This window comes from Octopus sinensis, linkage group LG1 (assembly GCF_006345805.1).
Source record: "Octopus sinensis linkage group LG1, ASM634580v1, whole genome shotgun sequence".
NCBI classification, from domain to species: Eukaryota; Metazoa; Mollusca; class Cephalopoda; order Octopoda; family Octopodidae; genus Octopus; species Octopus sinensis.
This window is the reverse complement of record NC_042997.1, coordinates 192096288-192123314: the sequence shown is the minus strand read 5'-3', so window position 1 is coordinate 192123314 and position 27027 is coordinate 192096288. Positions and strand designations below refer to the sequence as shown.

Here is a 27027-nt window from a genome sequence, read left to right as displayed (position 1 = left end):
GAGATCACCATTTCGCACACATATGGTATTGATGCATGTGCCTAGTGTACCCTTATCAGACAGGTAGTCATGATGGGTATACTGGGCTTCGTATACTTTACCCCAGGATCACTTTGATGGCATGTACTGCTCTCTCACTCAATAATAATAATAATAATAATAGCAATAATAATCCTTTCTACTATAGGTGCAAGGCCTGAGATTTGTGGTCAATTACATCAACTGCAGCACCCACCTTGTACTTTATTTTATCAATCCCGAAAGGATAAAAGGCTAGGTCAACCTCAGTGGAATTTGAACTCCGTGTAAAAAGCAAGAAGAAATGCTACTAAGCATTTTTCCTTATAAGCTAACAATTCTGCCAGCTCATCACCTTAATAATAACAATAATAACAGGAGCACTCAGAGAGGGCAAACCTCAGGCAAGGCAACACCGACATCCTCTCAATGATTAGCTGAAGATAATTTTTAAAATGAGAATATCTGAAATAAACTCAATTGCTCTCACAAATGAGAGTACTAAAAATGAACCTGACTGCTCTCAAAAATTAAGTAAAAAAAAAAATCAGGAAAAATAATCCAGAATCCTTGTCCAGTACCGGATCAATTCCAAAATCTGATCAGTTCGTGCCTGTCATGGGGCCAAACATCCCAGAAAATTTCATTTGAATCTATCCAGCAGTTCTTGGGATATCTTGTCCAGAGACAAACAAACAAACACCACTGAAAATAATACCTCCACCTTCGCTAAGGTGGAGGTAATGATTTCAAATTTTGGCACAAAGCCAGCAATTTCAGGGGACGGGGTAAGTCAATTACATCGACAAAAGTGTTCAGCTGGTAAATAATTTACTAACCCCGAAGGGATAAACGACAAAGTCAAACTTGGCAGAATTTGAACTCATAATGTGAAGATGGACAAAATGCCACTAAGAATTTTGCCCACCATGCTAATGATTCTGCCAGCTCACTGCCTGAATTAATAACAATAATGATAAAAATACACTTACCAAAACCCATATCAAACATTCTGTCTGCCTCATCAAATACCAAGTATGTTACTCGCCGTAAATTAGTGGCTTTTTTCTTCACAAGATCTATCAGACGACCCTAGAAAAGAGAAATTCTTATAGAAAAACCCTTCCAAAATAATTTTATTATATAAGAAGAAAAACTTTCCTCACAAAGCAGTTAAATAAATTACACAGGTGCAGACATGACTGTGTGGTAAGATGTTCGCTTCCCAGCTACATGGTTCCGGGTTCAGTCCCACAGCATGGCACCATGGGCAAGTGTCTTCTACTATAGCCTCAGACCAACCAAAGCCTTGTGAGTGGATTTGGTAGACAGAAACTGAAAGCTCGTCATGTGTGTGTTTTTGTATCTGTGTTTGTCCCCTACCATCACTTGACAACCAGTGTTAGTGTGTTTACATCCAGTAGCGGTTCAGCAAAGATATCAATAGAATAAGTTAGTTCCTTCTCGAGCCATGCCTGGCTCATTAGGGACAGTTTCCCGGTTTCCTTGGCATATAAGTTCCCCACCTGGACGGGACGCCGGTCCATCACAGGTGAGCTGCAAGATGCAGGAGGAAAGAGTGAGAGAAAGTTGTGGCAAAAGAGTCAGCAGAAGTTCGCCATTACTTTCTGCCGGAGCCGCGTGGAACTTAGGTGTTTCGCTCATAAACACACACATCACCCGGTCTGAGATTCGAACCCGCGATCCCTCGACCGTGAGTCCACTGCTCTAACCACTAGGCTATGTGCCTCCACTTCAATACAGTAAGTACTGGGCTTAAAAGAAATTAAGAGCAGCGGTTGATTCATTCAACTAAAATTCTTCAACAAGGTGACAGAGCACGGCCACAGTCTAATGACTAAAACAACTTAAAAATATAAAAGGCAAAAGACATACACATAGATACATAATGATGTGCACAATATTTATAATGTATGTACAAATACAAAATAGTACTAGCTATAGTCTTGTTGTTCTCTGTATATACATTGTAAATGTTATGTGCATGGTTATTTTGATTTAATGATGTTTCAACAGCACATATGAATTTCATCATCATCATTCAAACGTCTACTTTTCCATGCCTGCATGTGCTAGGGAGAATTTGTTGAGGCAGATTTCCTGCAGCTGAATGCCTTTCCTGTCACCAACCCTCACCTGTTTCAAAGCAAGGTAATATTTTCCCATGGCTAAACATGCTTTTCACAGAAAACTGGAAACAAATAGCATCATTTGTATGATAGTGATACTTATTTACAATTATCATGTGATGTCTAGAGAAGGTACACACACATACATATATATATATATATATATATATATATATATATATCATCATCATCATCATCGTTTAACATCCGCTTTCCATGCTGGCATGGTTTGGACGGTTTGACTGGAGGCTGGTGAGCCACATGGCTGCACCAGGCTCCAATCCGATCTGGCAGAGTTTCTACAGCTGGATGCCTTCCTAACGCCAAAAAATGCATGACCATATTTATATCTACACACATGATGATGATGATGATGACATACGAAAGCATTCTTCAGTTTTCATCTACCAAATTCACTCATAAGCCTTGCCCAAGATAATGTGAAAAAATAAACATTTTTTTTACATAGCAAATTAAATTATATATACAGACACGCCCACTCAGGCATAAAACAATGTGTACAATATTTGCAATGCATATATACATACAGAATGGAACAAGTTGTTCTATATATCATCATCACTTAATGTCCATTGTCCATGATGGCATGGATTGGACAGTTTGACGGGGGCTGCCAAGCTGGAAGGCTGCACCAGGCTCCAGTCTGAATTGGCATGGTTTTCTACAGCTGGATGCTTTTTCTAATGCCAACCACTCCGAGAGTGCCATTCACGTGACACTGGTATCTGCCACGACTGTGATTTTGCTTGGCTTGATGGGTCTTCTTCTCAAGCACAACAAAATGCCAAAGGTCTCAGTCATTGTTTCCATGAGGCCCAACACTCAAAAGATGTTCTTCACGTCCCACCAGCATGGGTACCAGTTACGTCACACACACACACACACATATATATATATATATATAATTTTAATCCAAACGGGAAAACAGAAAAAACAACAACACGTGGAACAATTACAGTATTATTATTAATAGGCGCTCAGGAAAGATGGAAGCAGGAAGGTATGACGTTTCGAGCGGAGCTCTTCGTCGGAAACATAAAGATGGAAGAGAGAGGAAAGAAAGATCCCGAGGTGGGCAAACAGAGGGAGAAAAAAAAGGGAGAAAAAAAAAAGCGACTGGTGTTTACGAAGTACACATGGTGAAAGGCGGAATTTTACGATAACAAGAGCAAAGTAGGTTTTTAAAGCCAAAAGAGTGGAGACAGGGTTGGTAACGCAACAGATGTGTGTGTATGTGTGAGTGTGTGCGTGTGCGTGTGTGTATGTGTGTGTGAGGCGAGATAAAAAAACAAAAAATATATATATATGTTAGTGTGTGCGTCTGTGTGTAGGCGTGTGAGGTAGGGCGAAACAGTAGTAGGCATAGCAGACAGTGGTCAGTAGTAAAAAAATGAAGGAAGGAGGAAGGGAGGGAGGGGAAGGGGTGGGGGCGTATGTAACGTGCCAGTGTGTGTGTGTTGAGTGGTAGCGTGTGTGTGTCCAGTGTCGTAGTTGTATGTATGGCGAGTAGATTTGAAGTGTGTGTAAGAGTAATGTATATATTTAAGCAAATGTGTGTGTGAGTGGGTGTATGTATGTGTGCGCGTGTGTGTACAAAAAGGGGGGGGTTTATAAGGAAAAAGGACTCCAGCTGAGGGGAAGATGGAAGAGTGGTCCCGCGGAGACGGGCGTGGGAGAACCCAACGACAGGCGACGGCCCCAGAAACGAGCCGGAGATCTAGTCGGGTCCAAGAGCGAGGTGCATGCATGCGCGTATACGTGCGCAAGCCGGCGCAAACGCGTGTGTGCGCGCGCCTGCGAGTGTGTGTGTAAGTATGTGTATGTGTGGATGTGAGTGTGCCTGTGTGTATGTCTGGGTGTCAGTGTGTCCGATGAATGTATGTATGTGTGTGTATATATGTGTGCATAGATGTATGTCCGTGTGTGTGTGTGTATGTGTATGAGTGTGTATGTATGTACGTGTGTGTGTGTGGAAGTGTGTGTATGTGCATGTGTGCGCGTACATGCAGGTGTGTGAGTGAGTGTGTGTGTGTGTATGTATGTGTGAGTGTGTATGTATGTGTGTGTAGGATGCATGTATGTGTATGGGTGTATGTATGTGTATGTATGTATGTGTACGTGCGTGTGTGTGTATATGCATGTATGCGTGTAGGTGTGCGCGTGTGCATGCATGCATGTGCGTATGTGTGTGTGTGCATGTGTGTGGGTATATATGTATGTGCGTATGTGTGTGTATGTGCGTACATGTGTGTGTGTGTATGCATGTGTGTGTATGTAGGTGTGTATGCGTGTGTGTATAGGTGTATGTATGTAAGTATGTATGGGTGTGTCCGTGTATGTGTGTGTATGTAGGTGTGTGGGCGTGTGTGTATAGGTGTATGTATGTATGTCTGGGTGTGTCCGTGCATGTTTGTGTGTGTGTGTGTATGCATGTGTATGAAGGTGTTTATGTACGTGTGTAATGTATGTGTGTATGCGTGTGTGTGCGTGTGTATGCGTGCGTGTGTGTATGTAGGTGCGTATGTATGTGTGTGGGTGTGTATGTGTGCGTGTGCGTGTTTATGTTGGTGTGTGCGTATGTGATTGTGAGTGTATGGGTGTTTGTCATGCATGTGTGTGCGCGTGCAGGCGAGTGTGTGTGTAAGTATGTGTGTGTGTCTGTGTGTGTTTGTGTGTGTGTGTAGGTAGGTGTGTGTGTCTGAGTGAGGGTATGGCTGTGTAGGTGTGTGTGTGTGTATGTGTACGTGTGCGTGTGTATGTGTGTGAGTGTGAGTGTATGGGTGTATGTCTGTGTGTGTGTATGTCTGAAGTAGGTATGTGTGTGTATGTATGTATGTGTGTGTGTGCAGGTGTGTGTGCGGGTATGTGTGTGTGTGTGTGTGTATGTGTGTGTGTGAGTAGGTGTGCGTGTATGTATGTGGGTAGGGATGCATGCGTGTGTGTGGGTATGTATACATACGCACGCACACACCCGAAGCAAGCCCACACACACGAAGCACGCTCACGCACACAACACACAAACAATACAACGCAAGCCCATGGGGCCGACCAAGCCCCCAGCACGCGCCAAGGCGCGCGAGCGCAAAGGCTAAGCGGGAACCGAGGATCCATCAGCCAAAACCGGAAAGCAGAAAGGGGGGGGGCTGCCTGGATGCAAATAGGTGTATGTGTGTGTGCATTCGTGTAAAGGTGTGCATGTGTGGGTATGTATGTATGTATGTGTGTGTGCCTACATGTATGTGTGCATGTGTGTGTGTGAAGTATGTATGTGCGATGTGTGTATGAGTGTGTGTGTATGAGTGTGCGTATGTGTGTATGTATGTCTGTGTGTAAGTATGTATGTGTGTGTGTATGTATGTATGTGTGTATGTATGTGCATGTTGGTTTGTATGTTAGTGTGTGCATGTGTCTATAAGTGTGTGTGATTAAATGTGTGAATGTATGTACGTAGATGTGTATACGTATGTGTGTGTGTGAACAGGCATGTGGGAGGTAGGTAGGTGTGTGTGGGGGGGTGTATCTGAAAAAAAAAAAAAGGAAGAAGAAGAGGACCTCAAGAGGAGGGGGCTGTGTTAAGTCCGTGTGGGGTAGTAGTTTGTAGGGTGAAGATGTAGCGTTGCTCTAAGTGGAGCCTGGAAAGTGGGCGACCATTGTGGGGGGCGAGACCAAACACTGAGATGTCATCTAGGGAATGGCCGGCCGAGCGGAAGTGGCGTGCGATGGGAGAAAAAGAGTGTAGGCGAACGTCCCTCAAATGTTCTGTGAATCGGTCGGACAACCGGCGTCCCGTCTGTCCTACATACAGCATCCCGCATAGGTTGCATTTAATGCAGTAAATAAGGCCAGACGAGGTGCACGTAAAAGAGTGCCTAATGCGTACAGTATGCCGGTTGGAGCCGGTGACAGCGGTGGTGTTGGTGATGAAGGGGCAAGTGTTGCAGTGGGATCTAGAGCAAGGGAATGATCCGTGTGGGGCTGAGGGGGAAGGAGAGAGGGTGCTGTGGACCAGGAGGTCACGCAGATTGTGGGCTCGTTTGAAGGAGGACAGGGGTGGGTTAGGGAAAATGGGGCGGGTGGTGGGATCAAACTGGAGGCGACGGAAGGCACGTAGTATCTTGCGACGAAGGGGTAGGGTAGGGGGTGGAAAAGGAGGGGAAAGGGGGTTTGGTTGGGGGGTGGGCGGGGGGAAGGAGACAGGGCGGTGGTGCGGTCGATGCGATGGGCGCGGGTGAGGGCATCAGAGAGGAGTATGGGTGGGTACCCTCGGAGTCTGAACAGGCGGGCCAGGTATAGAGATTGGGTCTCGAAATCCTGGTCGCGGCTGCACAAACGTCGGAGGCGGAGGAACTGGGAGTAGGGGATGGCTGGTTTGGTGTGGAAGGGGTGGGAGGAAGAGAAGTTGAGATAGAGGTGGGAATCCGTAGGTTTAAAGAAGGCGGTGGTGGTGAGAGAGTTGGAGGGGTGATCGATGCGGAGAGAGATGTCAAGGAAGTTGACAGAGGTGTTGGAGATGGTGGAGGTGAATTGAAGAGAGGGGTGAAAGTTGGAAAGGAAAGAGATGAATTGGCAGAGAAGTTCACGGGAAAGGGAGGTGGCACCCATGCAGTCGTCGATATAGCGACCGTATAGTTCGGGGGTCGGCCCAGAGAACTGGGAGAATACTTGGGCCTCAATGTAGCCAAGAAAGAGATTGGCGAAATTGGGGCCCATCCTAGTTCCCATCGCGACCCCGGACACCTGTTGGTACATTTCCACGGCGAACGTGAAGCAATTGAGGGTGAGGACGAGCTCAGCCAGGCGGAGAAGGGTGGGGGTGCTAGGGGTGGGGTCGGGACGACGGTCGAGGAAGTGTTGGAGGGCTAGGAGACCGTCATTGTGGGGAATCACTGTGTACAGGGATTTTACATCTAATGTGAAGAGGAGGTGTGAGGGGCTGGAAGGGAAGGAAAAGGAATTGAAGAGACAGAGGGCGTGGTTGATGTCGTGTATGTGGGATGGGAGGGCTGCGACTAAGGGGGGACAGGATGCGGTCGAGGTATAGGGAAATGAGTTCAGTGGGGCAATTACAGGCAGAGACTATGGGACGGCCAGGATTAGAGGGTTTATGGATCTTGGGAAGGAAGTAGATGGTGGAGGTGCGGGGTGTGCGGACGATGAGGTTGGTGGCGGTGGGGGGAGAGCGGAGGAGGAGATGAGGTCGCGGATGGTGGAGGACACTCGCTGTTGGTAGGAGGAGGTGGGATCGGAGGGGAGGAGGCGATAGAAGAGGGGATTTTGAAGCTGGTTGAGCGCTTCCTCCCTGTATAGGTCCGTGCGCCACACTACCACTGCCCCGCCTTTGTCCGCCGGTTTGATGACGATGTCATTACGTCGGCGGAGGTGGCGAAGGGCAATGGATTCGGCCCAAGTGAGGTTGGCTCGGCGGGGTCTTGGTTCAAAGTTGAACTGGTGGACCAAAGCGTTGCAGTCATGTACAAACGAATATATATACATATATATATAATTAATCCAAACAAGAAAGTACAAAAAAATACAACAACGCGAGGACGTGGAACAAATATAGTATTATTGGACGCTCAGGAAAGAAGGAGGGTTTAATGTTTCGAGCGGAGCTCTTCGTCGGAAACATAGGAGAAGGAAAGATCCAGAGAAGGGAAGACAGAGGGAAAAAAATCGCCAACAGTACACACACGGTCACATTTTGAAAGACCGGAAGGAAATGGGTGAAGAAAGGTTTATATATATATATATATATATATATATAAACATTGAGAATGTTATGCACATCATTATTTTGATCTGTTTTTTTAACGTTTTTTTAAAAGCATGTATTAATCCATATATATGTGCATTTTGAACATCTTTATCATAGATCTGTTCAACCACAGCTGATCTCAGTCTAAATAACAAGAAATTAATATCTTTATTTTCTCTTATAATACTCACGGGTGTAGCAACAATGACTTCAGCTCCTTCCTGACATGCCTTTGATTGTTCCCAAAGGCTCCCACCACCATAAGCACAAACCACACGAATATTGTAGACTTTACCAAACTTTTTAGCTTCATGATAGATCTAACAGGACAGAAAAACAAAAAAAAAAAAAGATACAAAAAAAATTTAATTGATTTTAAAATTCATATCCACATCTTTCAATTGAGAGGAACTAAAATTAATTTATGAAGATAAACATCATCATTCAATATCCATATTCCATGCTAGCGTCAATAGAATGGTTCAACAAAATCCAATGGGTTCAAGGACTTCACTATACTCTGGTGGCTGCTTCAGCATCGTTTCTATGGCTGGATGACTTTCCTAATGCCAGCCACTTTACAATATGTACTGAGAGCTTTTTCTTTGTGCCACCAATGCTAGTGAGGTTACCATACAGCTCACAAGACTACAAAACCCAAAGAAGGGGCATAGTTTTATGCTAGGAGATGAGGATTGAAGTATGAGAGAAGACGGTGAAGCAGAGCAGGTTCTTGTTGTAGAGGAGCTACATGGCTACTCACATTTAGAGGAGAGAGTGAGAATGAATCAGTGCTGTGAAGAAAATAAATTGTGGTGATGAAATCTCCAGCTGATACCTCGATAATAAAATATGCAAAAATATAAACCACGGTTGTATGAAATCATAAAAAAATCTACATTCATAAAATACTTAAAATTTAAAATTTGCTTTGTTTTTTCTAATAATCAGTTTCACTATCTTCAAAATGACAAAGAGGGGGAGAATAAAGGACATATTAATTTATCAAGATTTAAAAAGAAATGACAGAAAGATCTCTTCAGATGAGGAAAGCTGAAATGTAAAGTAATTCATAGACAAACTTACTTGCTGGGATAATTCCCGAGTAGGAGCTAAAATTAATCCAATGGGGCCATCACCTTCTTCTAGTTCATTCTGTGAAACAAACAAAAAAAAGAAATATTATAAACTGGGTTATGAGCTGAATTTAAAATATATTTTGAAATTCTTAAACAACAATTTTTATAAATCCACAAATAATACAACTGAATCCATGGAAGAGCCTCTACATGATTGTATGCTCTGCTAGAAAAAGCCACTAAATCTCCTTGAATCACACACAAAACCATATCATAATAAAAAAAAGAGATATTGGATGAAGCAGTACTGAATTCTTCATAATTGAAATAATTAAGGCCACATGAATGATGCAGTCTTCCTAATACAGGAGAAACTCCAACTAGGCCCAATCAAGGACATCCACAGATCCAGGAATGCCTTGACCACCAAAGGCACACGCCTTCACTCTCGCTCTCCAGTCTACAGGTGCACAGAGTAGGACCATTCACACTAACCATTTCTGCAAGAGACACCCATCTTTTCACAAATTCACTGGGAAGTAGCACTTCCCTCTCCACCTTAAATAATAATAATAATAATAATTTTAGATAATTCACCTTTGGAAACATAGGTGGTTCGTTCAACATCCTTAAACAATCCTTATTCAGGGACCTTTTGAGCAGGATGGGCTACTCGACCAGAAGAAAAGTCTAATTGGGCCCCACCTGCAAGGTCATGCACTGTTTATCTTGATATGAGATCACCATGTTGTGCACATATGGTTGTGATGCATGTGCCTGGTGTACCCTTATCAGACGGGTAGTCATGATCGGTATAAAGGGCTTCGTATATTTTACCCCAGTGTCACTTTGATGGCATGCACTGCTCTCTCACACAATAATAATAATAATATAATAATAATAATTTTAGATAATTCACCTTTGGAAACATAGGTGGTTCGTTCAACATCCTTAAACAATCCTTATTCAGGGACCTTTTGAGCAGGATGGGCTACTCGACCAGAAGAAAAGTCTAATTGGGCCCCACCTGCAAGGTCATGCACTGTTTATCTTGATATGAGATCACCATGTTGTGCACATATGGTTGTGATGCATGTGCCTGGTGTACCCTTATCAGACGGGTAGTCATGATCGGTATAAAGGGCTTCGTATATTTTACCCCAGTGTCACTTTGATGGCATGCACTGCTCTCTCACACAATAATAATAATAATAATAATAATGATATGAAATTTATCTTACCTGATCCATCAAATGTATAAGCATTGGCCAAATAAAGGCAGCTGTTTTCCCACTGCCAGTTTTAGCAATTCCAATTATATCTCGGCCAGACAAAGCAACTGGTACCCCCTAAAATAAACAATAATTTTCATCAATAATCTGGAAAGAGGTCTTCAGTGACTTTAATAAAAAAGTAGGTTAAAATCTTCTTTGAAATAGAATATAGTGTAAGAAAAAGGAAGTGACTGTGACTTACCTGTGCTTGAATGGGTGTAGGTTGTGTATATTCTGATTTTCTTATGATATTCATGAGTCCTTCATCAAATCCAAAATGAGCAAAACTGCTAACGGGTCTGGGAGGACACAACCCAGTTACCTGAAAATATAACAACAACTTAGAAAGAGACAGAGGAGGAGGAGGAGGAGGAGATAGACAGAGAGTGAGAGAGAAAGACAAAGAAAGAAAGAGAGAGAGAGGTGGAGATTATGAGAGGTCACAGAGCCGGTTTACAGACATGGTTCTATGATGGAACAAACATTGTGTAGCATTCAGAGGCAGGACACATCACTGCTTGTCACAGTCTACTTATTGTATTTTCTGGCTTACAAGTCAAACTTTTAAGAGGAAAACTTACAGCCAAAAAAGGGAAAGTCAACTTATACACCTACACCAAGACAACTCTGGAAGACCAAAACTTGCATGTGAAACGCAGCAGGATTAGTAAAATAAAATACGGCATAGTGGTTAAGAGCGCAGGCTACTAACCCCAAGATTCCGAGTTTGATTCCAAGCAGTGACCTGAACAATAATGATAATAACATCGAAAAATACCTTAGGAAAGAGAACCCTAGGTTCGAAATTTCCCCAAGACACCTGAAGAAGGCTGGAGGGTATATCAGCCGAAACGTGTTAATAACAAACAAGATGAGGACAAATATCTGTCGAATGTAAATAATGACTTGTCCCCAGCCTTCAAAATCATTGGCCTCGAATCCTGTAATGGATCAGTGTCCATTCCGAGGGAACATTGTGATCACGATCATTTATACGCCATGGAAACCAGGTAAACTGCCCTATAAGCCCTCAAGAACAAAAGGGCTCCACTTCTGATTGATTGGTGAGTGGCTAATGTTGGCAATAAAAAAAGAATCTAACTGCAAATAAACCATCCCAAACATGTAAGTAAAAAAATAAATACATGTAAAATAGTAGACGCAGGAATGGCTGTGTGGCAAGTAGCTTGCTTACAAACCACATGGTTCCAGTTCATTCCCACTGCGTGGCACCTTGGGCAAGTGTCTTCTACTATAGCCTCAGGCCGACCAAAGCCTTGTGAGTTGATTTGGTAGATGGAAACTGAAAGAAGCCTGTAGTATATATGTATGTATCTATATATATATATATATATATATATATATATATATGTGTGTGTGTGTGTGTGTTGTGTGTGTGTGTGTGTGTGTGTGTATGTTTGTGTTTGTCCCCACAACATCACTTGACAACCGATGCTGGTGTGTTTATGTCCCAGTAACTTAGCAGTTCGACAAAAGAGACCGATAGAATAAGTTCTAGGCTTACAAAGAATAACTCCTGGGGTCGATTTGCTCGACTAAAGGTGGTGCTCCAGCATGACTGCAGTCAGATGACTGAAACGAGTAAAAGAGAGTAGTAACACAAAATATATATGACTGAATAGTAAAGATCAAACTTACTTTAATACCAAGTTTTTGTTGGAGTTCATCAAGCTGTTCATCACTTAATTTGATGATTTCTTCATGTTCCTCATAAAAGTTCTTCTCAAAGTCCATGTATGTGATTTCAGTGTGATCAACTGGTGGTAAAGGATCGATACTCTGAGCAAAATAAATCATTTTGAACATAAAAATCCGTGGAACATAGCATTAGATATTTACGTAAATCTTTATATATAAAAGTGAAGTTGTGTGTCTGTCTCCTACGATTTAGATTCCTAACTACTCCCACATTTTGCAGTGCAGTGTAACCAAAAGCGGGTATCTTATAGTCGTGATTCATATGGAGCCCTTCTGGGTATTAGCGCGCGTCTACGATTTAAAAAAAAATTTACCATCATTTTCCCCCATTTTTAATGCATTTTTTTGCTATTATATAAGGGAAATAACTCTATACAAATGTATTATTAAATCTCAGAACGTAAAAAGCTACAGTAACACCCCGCTTTGAGATGGCTATTATACTTTACATCTCTAAAAATGCTTATATAGTTATTTCCCTTACAAACCCGAGCAACGCCAGGCGATACTGCTAGTATAATATAATACAGATGCAAAGTCAGTTCTAGTGGAATCATCACCACCATCATCATCAACATCTGTTTTCCATGCTGGCATGGGTCAGACAGTTTGACCAGAGCTGGCAAGCTGGGAAGCTACACTAAGCTGCAGCCTGGTTTGGCTTGGTTTCTACAGCTTGATGCCATTCCTAATGCTAACCACTTTACGGAGTGTGCTGCGAGCTTTTTATGTGGTACCAGCACAAGAATAATGGATAAATTTACAAGTTCAATACTGACGGGATTTGAACTATAAATATACAAGTGGACCAGGTAATACACAAAGGTGTCATACCAAATGACTAGAGTAGCAGCACCAGTATCATCAATTGGTACAAAGTCAAAAGAGATACATACACTTAGAGAGAGGAAATTATGAAGATATCAGACTACTGAACCAAGAATGCTACAGAGCAAGGAAAGCTATTTCCATTTTTTTACTAAGATGCACTAGATGAACATCATCATCATCATCATCGTTTAACATCCGCTTTTCATGCTAGCATGGGTTGGACGAATGACTGAGGACTGGTGAACCAGATGGCTGCACCAGGCTTCAATCTTGATCTGGCAGAGTTTCTACAGCTGGATGCCCTTCCTAATGCCAACCACATAATATCAATAAACTCAAAGTAGAGCAGTTACCCCTCAGAAGTTGGATTGTTCTATTATTTTTGTAGAGTAATGAGGATTGCATCAAAGAAGTCTTGTGATATTTTGCCTTGTACTCAGCAGTAGACATAGAAATCATTATCTGAGGGAAGTGAGACCTAGAGTTAACTACTAGAGAATGCTTAAATTTTAGAAGTTGAAACTTTCATGCATTAATCAACAGTCATCATCAACATTGTCGCCATTTAATGCTGGCATGCTGGCATGGGTTGGATGGTTTGATTGAGAGCTGACAAGCCAGAAGGCTGCACCAGGCTCTAATCTGATCTGGCAAAGTTTCTACAGCCGGATGCCCTTTCTAACGCCAACCACTCTAAGAGTGTAGTGGGTGTTTTTTACGTGCCACTGGCACAAGGGCCAGTCAGGCAGTACTGGCATCGATCACGCTTGAATGGTGCTTTTTACGTGCCACAGACACGGGAGCCAGTATTAGCTGTATATATGATTAAAAAAGAAAAAAAGCAGTTACAAATTAATGAGGAGAGGATGATAAAAGGAAAATGAAAAACAAAACATAAAAGATGTGAAAGGCAACATGTCTGCTTAGCTGCAGACAGACATGGCTGTGTGGTCAAGAACCTCACTTTGCAACCATGTGAGTGCAGGGTGTCACAGGCAAGAATCTTCTATAGTCCCAGGTCAGCCAATGCCTTGTGAGTGGATTTGATAGACAGAAACTGTGTGGAAGCTCATTGTGCATGTATGTATATGGGGAACTTGTGAATGGAAAGAGACCCCAGCAGAAACCAACACTGCGATTTAAGGACTGTGTCAAGTCCACATTAAAGGCCTGTGATATGCAGGAGACTGACTGGGAGAGCAATGCCTGTCATCGTCACAGATGGAGGGAGCAGGTTCAGGAGGGGGTCAACACTTTTGAGAGAAAGCGTATTCTGCATGAAGAACTTAAGTATGATGCTCAAAAGTGAATTGCTGGTGTAGTGAATGAGGAACGCTTGGTTTGCAACCTTTGCAGTCATGCATGCTTGTCAAGAACAAGGCTCATTAGACACCAATGGAGCTGCAAATGCAAACTATGTTAGTCCTAGAGTACACAATGTTCCTGAAGGTCAGCAATGGTCTTCCTCAGTCACAAATAGACAACCATCATCATCATGTATGTATATATATATATATATATATATATACACACACACATGCATGCATGCATACACACACACACACACACACACACACAACACACACACACACACAGCTAAGCCTGCATCCAGAGACTAGTTTCTGAATCTTGAGGTGCTTGACTCCCCTTTGTAAACATAAGAACACAGGAAATGTGTCAAGGCTGACAGGAAGCGTTGATGCTTCCTAGGGCTAAATAGCAGTGGTGTGATTCCCTTCATGGGACTGTCACATTTAGTCGACAGTATACAACTACTCTATTCGGTTATTATTCAACCATAAATGCCCAAGGACATTATTTGTTCATATGAAGCTTCTATTCATGTTTTCAACAGTTTAATTTTCAATATTTCCTAATAGATCCATTGTTAACTTCAGAATATTTTTTAATATGCTATTTCTTTTAAGGCTCTTTCACTTTCTTTATGTCTATATATCTGATAACTAAAATGACAGAAGTTCAATGGAATTGTATAAAACAAATACAGTGAAATATTTTACTTCCATATTACCATCCTTGGGCTCTTATTATAGGTGGGCAGTTATTTAACCCTTTAGCATTCAGATTATTCTGTCAAATGAAAAGCTTATGTATTCACAACATATAAAATTAATCTTGCATCATTTCATGGCTTTGAGACTTCAATGATGTGATTGTTTATTTTTAAAATGACACAATAAGGTAGCTATGAATGACCATATCTGACTAGTTTGAACATAAAATAGGTAAAATATTTTGGCCGGATATGGCTGGTTTAAACACTAAAGGGTTAAGCCAAAAAATAGTTTTGTAAAATAGAATTTTCCATTTAACAGCCCTGGGCAGATTTTCGGAAAACCCTGGGTATTGATTGATTTGTTCAACTAAACACTTCAAGGCAGTGCCCCAGCATGGCTGCAGTCCAACAGCTGAAACAAGTAAAAAAATAAAAACAATTACCTTCATTTTCTCAGGAATAATGGCATTGCCTTCAGTATCGTATTCAACTTCTATTTCCTCGTCATCTTTCAATAGACCAGCAGTTGGGTTCTCCTCCATGTATCGGAAGTACGATTCCTGATCATCTTCCTGTTCAATATCTTCCCGAACCCCTCTGTAAAAAACGGAAAGTGGCAAGTGATAAGTTTTATCGAAATTTACACAAACAGTAAAAAAAAACAAAAAAACAATGCAGCAGGAATGACAACAAACAAAGACAATTGAAAAAGTGAGGTAACCGTAAGCTCCTTCAAACCTGCTGAACCAAATACAGGAGCAAACAAAACAATTAATTTGCTGTTTTATAAGTCAGCAAGTAATGCCTACCTAGTCCAATGCCTACACTCTACAAAGGATACCACAGAAGGCACAGAAATGAAAGAGAGGATGTTCAGCAGAATTACTTACTTGTCAGTCTTTGGGGTTTCTTTTTTCATTTTGTTGTCCTGATCTTTCACCTCTTTCTGAAAGTAAATACAGAAGTACAGCGAGTTCTAATTGTTACAGCGGCACCGAAACGGATGGCGCCAGAAGCACTGAAGCTGCTGTTTTACTCGAGTCAGGAGGAATGGTTAGAATGTATGTGCGTGTGTGTGTGTGTGTGTGTGTGTGCTTGTGCGCATGTGAGGAAGCAACAAACACTCCTTTCAACTGCTCTAACTGTTGAAAATGAAAAAAGTCAGAGAACGCTTGTTTTGAAACTAATACAAATATCTTAATAAACTATCCCAAACAGTCTTTCTTACTCTCCTGAAATTTACAGACATATACACACACAAAAAAAAAAAATACATACGTACGTACAAACTTCTGTATTTTTTATGTACATACATACTTATGTATTTTTTTACGTACGTACGTATGTATATACATATATATACATGTATATATATGCATATATATATGTATATATATATATATGCATATATATATGTGCATATATATATATGCATATATATATGTGCATATATATATATGCATATATATATGTGCATATATATATGTGCATATATATATATATATGTGCATATACATATTCACATATATATGCACATGTATATGTGCATATGCATATATATATATGTGCACATGTATATGTGCATATGCACATATATATGTGCATATATACATATACATGTGCATATATATATATATATATATATATAATTAAGAGGTTTGCTTCCCAACCACATGGTTTCAGGTTCAGTTCCACTGCCTGGCATCTTGACCAAGTGTTTTCTGCTATTGTCGCAGACCAATCAAAGCCTTACAAATCAATTTGGTAGAACCTAACAGTTGGGAATCAAACTTCTTACCACATTGCCATATCTACACCGATACACACTTGCTTCTGTCAAAAATATATGCATATGAGAGAGAGTTAATAGTCTATCAGTATTTTTTTGTTTGTTCAAAAGAAGACTAAAACTGATTGACAAATACAAAAGTTTATTAAGTTGCGACATTCAAAGCTTCCAAGAACATTCATGACATTAACTTCAAGTAATTCAAAAGTTAATCACCGGGGTTGGTGATTGAAATATTGTGTGAAAATTCGTAAAATTAAGAAAAGATTTTTACTGACATTTTATGAGTGTATGAGAGTAAATACCTCCATGTGTGTGTGTGTGTGCATGTGTATATGTATGTGTGTAGTAGTAAGGTATGTTAAAAGCAATTACAACACTATCAAAATGATCCCTTTTCTACATTAATTTCACAGAATATCAGATGTGCTAAAAGTTCATTCATCAAAATAATTGAACAAAAAAATCTAACTGAGAAGCTCAATATTCTTCCAGTTTCTCTGCAAATAACAAACAATAAAGATAATAATAATAATAATAATAATAATAATAATAGAAATCATCAACATTACTACTGTTGCCATAATTTATACCTGAAAAGCATACCTTGCAAGTAGGCATGATCCTGGGTAACTGTCGATAAACAAAGAAAACAGAGAATGACCACTGGCAATTGGTCAAACTGCTAACTTACCTCAATATTAGCCATAAATGCATCCAATGGGTCGTCGCTATCACTGTTGTCATCACCTTCTTCTTTGTCCACTCCAGGGCTACCAGGTGCCGGTTGGTACTCCAAATCAAGGTTTTCATCGTCGTCGTCGTCAAAATATCTGTGGAAGAAAATTTTGTGGATAAAATTTGGAGTGAAAGGTAGGTTGTTTATAGATTATTTCATACAGTGATGATGATGATGATGATGATGATGACAACTTGTAGCAACAGACTTAGCAAATTCCTCCATGTGAACTGGCAAGAATGGAATGATTGGGTGCAGCTGTTTGGATGCTGGTGATTTGGCATGGCTAACTGGACACTGAATCTGTTTTGGCCAAAGTACTTTTCGGGGGCATGGAAAGCAAACAAACACACACACATACATTCATGTGTGCGCAGAAATAGACAAATACAGAGAGGGTGAAAGAGCAAGAGAGAGTGACATTATAAAACACATCTGACATCAGTGCTGGATTAATCATTAAGTAAAATAAGTACATGCTTAGGGCATCAAGGGAAGGTAGGGGGCACCACAGAAATGGTACATGGTTTACAACACAAAAGAAATCACTTTATATGTATGAGGAGAGGGAAAGTGTTTATATCAAATAGGGCTGGGTTATGACCCAGAGAGGCCCTAAGCTCTTAAAAGATTTGGGTGACCCCATATGTATGTAATTCAAAATATAAACAATAATAAACAGGAAAATAAATTTTAATATTTCAAAATGAGACAAAACTAACAGTAAGATGGAATATATTTGAAAAGTTTTTTCCTACATCATCATCATCATCGTTTAATGTCCGTTTTCCATGCTGGCATGGGTAGGACAGTTTAACTGAGGTCTGGAGAGCCAGTGGCTGCACCAGGCTCCAATCTGAACTGGCAGTGTTTCTACAGCTGGATGCCCTTCCTAATGCCAACCACTCTAAGAGTGTAGTGGGCGCTTTTTATGTGCCACCGGCACAGGAGCCAGTCAGGCAGGCATGGCATCGATCACATACAAATAGTGCTTTTTACATGCCACCAGCATGGGAGCCAGTCAGGGGATACTGGCATTGGCCACGTTCGAATTGCGTATTTTACAGGCCACCAGAACACGAGTCAGTCAGGGGTCACTGGCCACAGCTACAATTTTGGTTTTACTTGATTCAATAGGTCTTCTCAAGCATAGCATATCACCTGATGCATCAAGGGTACTCTTAAATGGGCTGGACATGAAACACTGGCATCAGCCATGGCTGTGATCTCACTTTAGTTGCCAGGTCTTCTCAATCACAGCATATCTCCAAAGGTCTGTCTTCTGCTATTGTCTCTGTGAGGCCCAATATTCAAAGGTCATGCTTCACATTTTAAAATAATATTCAATGTGATTTACATGATTAGAAATATAATTTCAAAGTGTTCATGGTGCCATAGTGAGGATCTGATCAAAGACTTTGCAATTAAAAAAGTAGGAGAAAACTTTTCAAGTATATTCCATCTTACTGTCAGTTTTATTTCATTTTGAAATATAATAATTTATTTCTTGGTTTATTATTATTTATATTTTAAATTACATATATATGGAGCACCTAAATCTTTTAAGAGCTTAGGGCCTCTATGGGTCTTAATCCAGCCCTGTTTGACATAAACACTTTCCCTTTCCTCAAACATATAGAGAGATATACTCACACACACACAAAGAGAGATAGAGAGGCAAGGAAGAGACATTAAAACATTTGGTATCAAATAAGTCAGCACTGAATCAGTAACAGCAAATACACAAGGCCAAAACACCTCATACCCATGAACTTGTATTCCATCAAGGATAATGTTTAGCAGCTGTGATATTTACACCTAACAAAGCCTACCTTTGCTGCCCTCTTCATCTCATACCCTAACCACCCCATTGCTCACACCCTTTCCTTATCACTCATAGCTCTCACCTGTGTTGACTCCACCACCACCTTTCACTAGTCCCATATATAAGAGACTGCATTGGGCCAGCTTCAACTCCCCACCGAATGCACTCTAACCTTGTGCAGTAGTACTACTTACTAGCCAGCAATCTAACCCTTTTTGGGCCACCTTTATAACTACCAAACACCTACCCTAGCTTTTATCTCATTACCCATCCTTATCTTTAACCACCTCTGCTATTGCCAGTTACTCCCTTCCAACTCCTCTCCGAAATATCCCTGCTTCTTCCCCTATTATACTTTTGTTTCTTCCACCCTCCCCACCATTCTGATCCTTCTATTGTCTTTGCACTCTCTTTCTCTCTTTGTCTCTATCTCCCTCTGTCATTCCCCTCCTCACTCAATCACCTGGACAAATGTACGCACCCTAGGTTACTGAGTACTCTCAATACATACACTTCTTATCTTCTCCCCTCCGCTACCCATTTCTGACCTTTCTGCTGTCATTATCCCCTCTACTTCCCCTCCAAAACCAATAAAATCAAAGCAGAGGATGTTCTTGACAAGGGGATTTTTTCTCAGTCAACAGCTATTGAGAAGAACGTGGGCAGAGAAGGAATTTAGCAATAATGGTTAGTAGAGGAGGTGGGGGCTAGTAGTGTAGACACAATATGAGAGAAGAGAAGAAAAGAGATTAGACCAGAAAACAGCAGCCTGGACAGTGGTGGGCATACCAATTCTTGGGAACAAAAGCCTAGTAGTGTTAGAAAAAGCAGAATGCACACTTATGCACTAGACATTCAAGTGTATTAGACACCATGCTAACCAGTCAAGTGGCTTTTGAGTAGTGAAGATGAGGGGCTAAAGAGTCTAAGATGTGCATATTTTCAAAGTGCAACTAGTAAAAATAAATTATGTTATTGCTCCATCAGGAGGAAAGGAAGTGCCCACGGCCCTTTATAAAGCCTCCAAGACTGGTGGGAGGTGCAAAGATGAAAGAAAGGTATCCTGAAACCAGAGACCTGGCTCAAATGTTTGCAACATCATGGATTTTGTTAAAGGATAAAATAAGGATCCTTTCTGAGTTATATAGACTCATAGGGTCAGTTATCCGGTTTCCATTGTGAATATAGTCCTCCTGTGGATTACTCATTTTTGCCAGCTGAGTGGACTGGAGCAACATGAAATGAAGTGCTTTGCTCAAGAACACAACGGATCGTCTGGTCCAGGAATTGAAATCACTATCTTATAGATCATGAGTCTAACACCTCAACCACTAAGCCATGCACTCCCACATGTTAAAGGTACCAAAGGAGCAAATAATAATGGTAAAATGGGCAACAGAGAAAAAAGCCAAGCACCCAAACAGGCCAAGGCAAGATTTGAACTCAGAATGCAAAGAGATAGGACAAATACCCAACAAGGTATTCTATCTGATACTCTAATAATTCAGATGGAAATATAAACATTTACTAAAGATTACTCATGATAATTCCAACAAGGGGAGGCAGGGATAAATGGATGTAAAAACAAACAAGAAGTAGATCAAGAACACAATCTTAAAATTAAAATTCTGATTAACCAATTAACCAAAGCTGGTTTGGTTCCTTAAGAGAATGACAACAATATTCAATAATAAACTTACTCTTCTTCACTTTTTACTCTTTTCTTTCCAATGTTTGTATGAAAACCGTATGATCTGCCAGGAAAAAGTGTACTGCCAGGTGTAAAACCGAGAGTTTCAGTTCCAGGTGGTTTAACATTTTGGGGTTCTGCAGGCTTCTTATTAATAGCAAACCCCTGAAAGCCAAAGCCTCGAGGACGTCCATCACCTCCTTTATTGAATTTAAGAGAATTAGAACCTGTAACAAAAAAAAAAAAAAGTGAAAAACAAATGATAATAACAATAGTGATGATGATACCACAGGTACACGTATAGCTGTATAGGTGAGAAATTTACTTATCAAGCAAGCAAGGTTATTAAACTGGACATTAAAACAATGCCACTGCCATCATCATCATCTTAAGACTCACTTTTCCACATTTGCATGTGTCAGACAAAATTCCTTGAGGCGCATTTTCCATGGCCAGATCCTTTCCCCCCATCTTAAATAAGACAGACATTTGCCTCTAGCTCCTCTGAATCAATGGAGAGCATGAGGAAAGAAAACCCATTGTCACCATGATAATGGCTGAGTAGAAACAGCTGAATTCAGTTACCATGGTGATTTAATCATCAGAAAGACTAGCTCAAGTGAATGATAACATCTCAATTAGTGATTAACATGTTGGTTACGAAATAGCAGTGAAAAATTAGACATGATAAAGGTGAGGAAGAGGAGGAGAAGAGCAATGGTAGAGTTGGTGGGGGGGGAGTGAGGAAAAGGAAGAATGGAGAAAAAGAGAGTGAGTGAGTGAGTGAGAGAGAGAGAGAGATGTTGCTACTGATGCAAGAAAATAGACATCAGCTAAGTATGAGTTTCCACAATAAGTAGCTCTGAAGTAGAATTGCTGCAAGCTAATTGCAACAACTTGGAAGACTAGCCAAGGAATATGGAGGGCGTCACTATGTTGTGGTCACTTGGTTGGCTAAAAATAGTAACAAAATCTCCCTCAAACACCCCTTACCAGTTGCACAAAGAAAAATAGGACAGTCATAGCTGGAATGTCTGTGATCATAAGTTTGCATGATCAAGGCTGACCTAGGCTAAATAGAAACAACAAACCATACATGAATATATATATACACCCCTTATAAATAGTATATACATGAATATATACACCCCATATAAATAGTATATACATGAATATATATATACACCCCATATAAATAGTATATACATGAATATATATATACCCCATATAAATAGTATATACATGAATATATATACATCCCATATAAATAGTATATACATGAATATATACACACCCCATATAAATAGTATTTACATGAATATATATACATCCCATATAAATAGTATATACATGAATATATATACACCCCATATAAATAGTATTTACATGAATATATATACACCCCATATAAATAGTATATACATGAATATATATACACCCCATATAAATAGTATTTACATGAATATATATACATCCCATATAAATAGTATATACATGAATATATACACCCCATATAAATAGTTTTAGTATATATACATACAAACACTATATAAACACATATAAGACAAGGAGTGAGCCTCTATGTAGTCATTCAAACTGTTTGAAATAGCAGCCAAACCTCAATTAAATCACACTCTACTGTCATGTAAAAGATAAAATCATATAGGATAATATAGTCATAAGTAAACAATAACACAGGGTGGTCATGGTTTTAACCCTTTAGTGTTTAAACCAGCTGTGGCCCAAATATTCTACTTGTTTTATGTTTAAACCCAGATCCGGCCTCTCACACCTACCCTACAATGTCATTCTAAAACAATCACATCATAAAAATCTTGAAGTACAAGATAATACATGATTAATTGAAAAGAATATGGAAAAAAAAAGTATTACATCTGACAGAATAAGCTGAATGCTAAAGGGTTAATTTCAAGTCTGCTCAACTAGAGTTGTCCTGGGCCTTAACAACTACATTAAAAATATCAATGCAAGAACTGAGAGAAGAAGGAAACCTCTGTAGGGTCGCCAGACCTGCTAGAAATAACACCCAAATCTCTTTCAAATCATCCCTGCACTTTCGGAAAAGAAGAATTCGGATAATGTGGTACTAGATGCAGTGTATCCAGAAAGAAATAAAGAACTTATATTCATAGGTTTACTTAATCAGAGCTGACATAGAATTATACAACTGGTACCGTTTGCCAGCCTCCAGTGGCACGTAAAAAGCACCCACTACACTCATGGAGTGGTTGGCATTAGGAAGGGTATCCAGCTGTAGAAACACTGCCAGATCAGACTGGAGTCTGGCACAGCCTCCTGGCTTCCCAGACCCTCGGTCAAACCGTCCAACCCATGCTAGCATATAAAACGGACATCAAACAATGATGATGATGATGGTTGGATAGTAGAGAGAAAGATTTCCTAACATGAGTTTGTAGTGAGTTTGTGTAGGAAATCCTGTAGGAAAAATATTGTATTTAATGACAAATATTACATTTGAGAGTAACAATATATCATGCTGGTGGCACGTAAAAAGCACCCACTACACTCTCGGAGTGGTTGGCATTAGGAAGGGCATCCAGCTGTAGAAACTCTGCCAGATCAGATTGGAGCCTGGTGCAGCCATCTGGTTCGCCAGTCCTCAGTCAAATCGTCCAACCCATGCTAGCATGGAAAGCGGACGTTAAACGATGATGATGATGATATTTGATGCTAGTGACAGATGTAATCATCAACATTCAGCATCATCATCATCACTTAATATCCATGTTCCATACTATTTGACAGGATCCAATAGGGCCAAAGACTGCATCATGCTCTAATGTCAGCTTTGACATGGACTCTACAGCTAGATGACTCTCCTGACATCAACCACTATACAGTGTGCGCTACTCTGCCCCACACACTTCTCTCACAATTTAATCTTCGCCTCCCAGTATCAAGTCAAAGTCTTGAGTTTCTTAGATTCGCAAACTACATAGTGTCCTCACAAATGCTAATGAAGTGAAGGAAATATAGGGATGTAGGGGAAGAAATACACTAATCATCAGATGCTTGCCAAAAGCGGGTGTGAGAAACTTCTCCACCATTCACATCAAAACTAAAAGTTTGGGAGCAATAAAGAAATAAATATGACAGCAAGAAACAATAACAGACATGCATCTGATGACAAATACAAGACTGGTGATAGATATCACATTCAGTGGATGCAGGATATCACAAATATGAGGAATGACATTATGTGTTTATTTACAGAATGATTGCATGGTTTATTTTGTCACCATCATAATCATCATTTAACGTCTGTTTTCTAAGCTGGCATGGGTTGGATGGTTTGACAGGAGCTTCCAAGCAAGAGAGCTGCACCAGGCTTCAATTGTCTTTTTTTGGCATCGTTTCTACAGCTGGGTATTCTTCCTAATGCCAACCACTTTACAGAGCATACTGGATGCTTTTTAAGTGGCACCAGCACAGGTGCTTTTTATGTGACAGGTGTCATAGGTGACACTGGCTTGGGTGCTTTTCACATGGCACCAGAACCAGCATGGTTGCCAAGTAACTCATTCACAAGACAAAGACCTTTTAGTTGAGAGAGGAAGTGGAACCAAAGGAAGTGGATGTGTGCTAGGCAAGAGGGTAGAGTATAATAGAGGGACAGCAATAATTGTCTTACTATAGAGGAGATACTTGGCCATCCCAGTAGAACAGAGGAGAAGGAAGGAAGGTGGGAGAGAGAGAGAGAAAAATGACTGATGACCATGGCTGATGATGTATATTTTATTTTGACTTCTTTTCAAGTCAAGAGAGAGGGCCTCCAAGACTAATGAGAGAAAAGGGGAAAGGTATCCTCAAATCAGAGACCTGGCTTGAATGTTTGTAACTGAGAGGACTAAGCTAAAGGCACACATGGTGCTAGATGGTGGTGTTAAACCAGGTGATTTAAACCAATTACTGAATGAGGCCATGGTATGATTTGGAGTCTGAATGCAAAGTGCCAGAACAAATATCAAAAACCATTTTGATCTAACCTTGTATCATCATCATCATCATCATCAGTTCTATTAACCCAACAGCCTAGATTGAAACATTTTTTTAATACTGACTCCCAATAGGATGGAAAGCAAAGTAGACCTCAGCATGATTTGAACTCAAAATGCCAGGTTTCAGAACAAACACTAGAGACATTCAGTTTTGATGCTCTAAGAACTCTCAATTCACCACCTATTGAATTGTACTCATTAAGAGATATTACAGAGATTGATATAAATCAATGGGAAAGCTTCTACATGTGGTCACTCACACTGCTGGAAATAACAGCAAAAATCTCTTATAAATCATCCTCTGCCCTTGAAAAAAAAAATATATGGAATATATGGTTTGCCAGAGCGACTGACTGGCTTCCTTGCCGGTGGCATGTAAAAGGCACCTGTGCCAGTGGCATGTGTAAAAAGATTCGAGCAAGGTCGTTGCCAGTACTGCCTGACTGGCCCCCATGCTGGTGGCATGTAAAAAGCACCCACTACACTCTCGGAGTGGTTGGTGTTAGGAAGGGCATCCAGCTGTAGAAACTCTGCTAGATCAAGATTGGAGCCTGGTTCAGCCATCTGGTTCGCCAGCCCTCAGTCAAAATCGTCCAACCCATGCTAGCATGGAAAGCGGACGTTAAACGATGATGATGATGATGATATGCACCACAAGTCATTGCCCAAGATCATCTCAAGAGGAAGTGTTGAGGGGAAGAGAGCAAGGGGTAATCAAAGATATTTGTAGGTTGAAGATAAGAGAATGGACTGGAAACAAGAGCCTGGTTGATTGTATGTATGCAGCACTGGACAGAAGGGACTGGAGATTCTTGGCAATTCAATCTCTGGTCACAGGCAGGGCACCTAGCTGAATACAGTCCGAGATAAACTATAGCTGAGAATAAAGAGTGGTCAAGGCTAGACTAGTTGTGGCCTCTGATCAAAGATCTGCTTAACTTGGGTCTAAACAACAACAACAACAACATAGGTCATGTGTTAAACCTTATTCTTCAGTGACTGACAATACGTGAGTACTTGTGTTTGGGTAGGAAATATGTTGGAAGCCAAAAGTAAAAAGGATGAAAAAAAACTAGATACAAGTAAAAATTCCACTAAAGTGAACAGAGGCAACATTGCTCATTTTTGTCAACTCACAGCCAAAAATAATCAAAATCATTAACAATCATTATCAAATATTCAAAGTACACTTACCTTCAGATTTCCCATCAGCCTTGGAAAAATTCAAGTAGCGTCTTCTATCCATGACTTTCAAGTGTTGTTCTTTCCTTATTAAAAAACAGAACTTAGAAGATATTTTCAAATTATATCTAAACATGCAAACACACACACACACACACACACTTACACGAATATCAGTGTTCCATACTTGCAACGGTCAAATGGAATTGGTTGAGGCAGGTTTTTTATACCCTTTCTGCTTCCAAGCAAGATATTTCCTCATAGCCAGACATGTTTTCATGGAAGATTGGAAACAAAGGGTAGTGCTTTTATGACAGTGATGCTCGTTTTTAATTGGCACACCAAGTCAAGGGAAGGAGACATACACGCACACATATATGTACACAATGGGCTTCTTTCAATTTCCATCTATTAAATCCACTCACAAGACTTTAGTTGGCCCAGGGCTATAGAAGAGGGCACTTACCCAAAGTGCTATGCAGGAGGACTGAAACCTAAACCACATAGTAGCAAATTTTTTAACAACACAGCTAGCCATAATATATTCTCTTCCTTTATTCATTTACAACAGTCAGTAGTGGAATTATGGCCATGCTGGGGTAACTACATTCAAGAATTTTCATCAAACATAGTTATCCCAGAATATTCAAAAATTTTCATTAAGGATATTAACCTTAGTATTTATTTCCTTCTGGTGCTTATTTTTGCAATCAATATTTATTAAATGCCTAAGTTTTACCTCTTGGGCATACAGGGCCTTGATTTGTTGTCTGCTTTACACTGGTACACAAAGATATCTACTAATTTCACTTGCACAGTATTTGTCAACAAAAGGCTGGTTGGATGCTCTTCCTGTCGCTAACTTTCCTTGTTTTTCAACTAAAGGATTTTTTATTCC

The 27027-nt window shown here is 40.4% G+C and overlaps 1 protein-coding gene across 4 annotated transcripts in view; it reads right to left on the bottom strand.

Annotated features, from left to right (window-relative positions):
* The window catches only part of LOC115213338 (ATP-dependent RNA helicase DDX42), a 56749-nt gene that overhangs the window by 24340 nt on the left and 5382 nt on the right, over positions 1–27027 (bottom strand). For 2 of the 4 annotated variants that reach the window (XM_029782276.2, XM_036507922.1), the window contains 11 exons: positions 26144–26215; positions 20918–21142; positions 17348–17486; positions 15755–15810; positions 15308–15461; positions 11957–12097; positions 10500–10619; positions 10265–10372; positions 9031–9099; positions 8136–8264; positions 1011–1110 (listed from right to left, as the gene is read on the bottom strand). In XM_029782276.2, coding sequence (XP_029638136.1) covers positions 1011–1110; positions 8136–8264; positions 9031–9099; positions 10265–10372; positions 10500–10619; positions 11957–12097; positions 15308–15461; positions 15755–15810; positions 17348–17486; positions 20918–21142; positions 26144–26193 — 1291 coding nt within the window. In that variant the 5' untranslated portion in view covers positions 26194–26215. Of the gene's footprint in view, positions 1–1010; positions 1111–8135; positions 8265–9030; positions 9100–10264; positions 10373–10499; positions 10620–11956; positions 12098–15307; positions 15462–15754; positions 15811–17347; positions 17487–20917; positions 21143–26141; positions 26216–27027 lie in introns of those variants that run through there. The other 2 variants (XM_029782284.2, XM_029782293.2) reach the window with 2 other exon arrangements.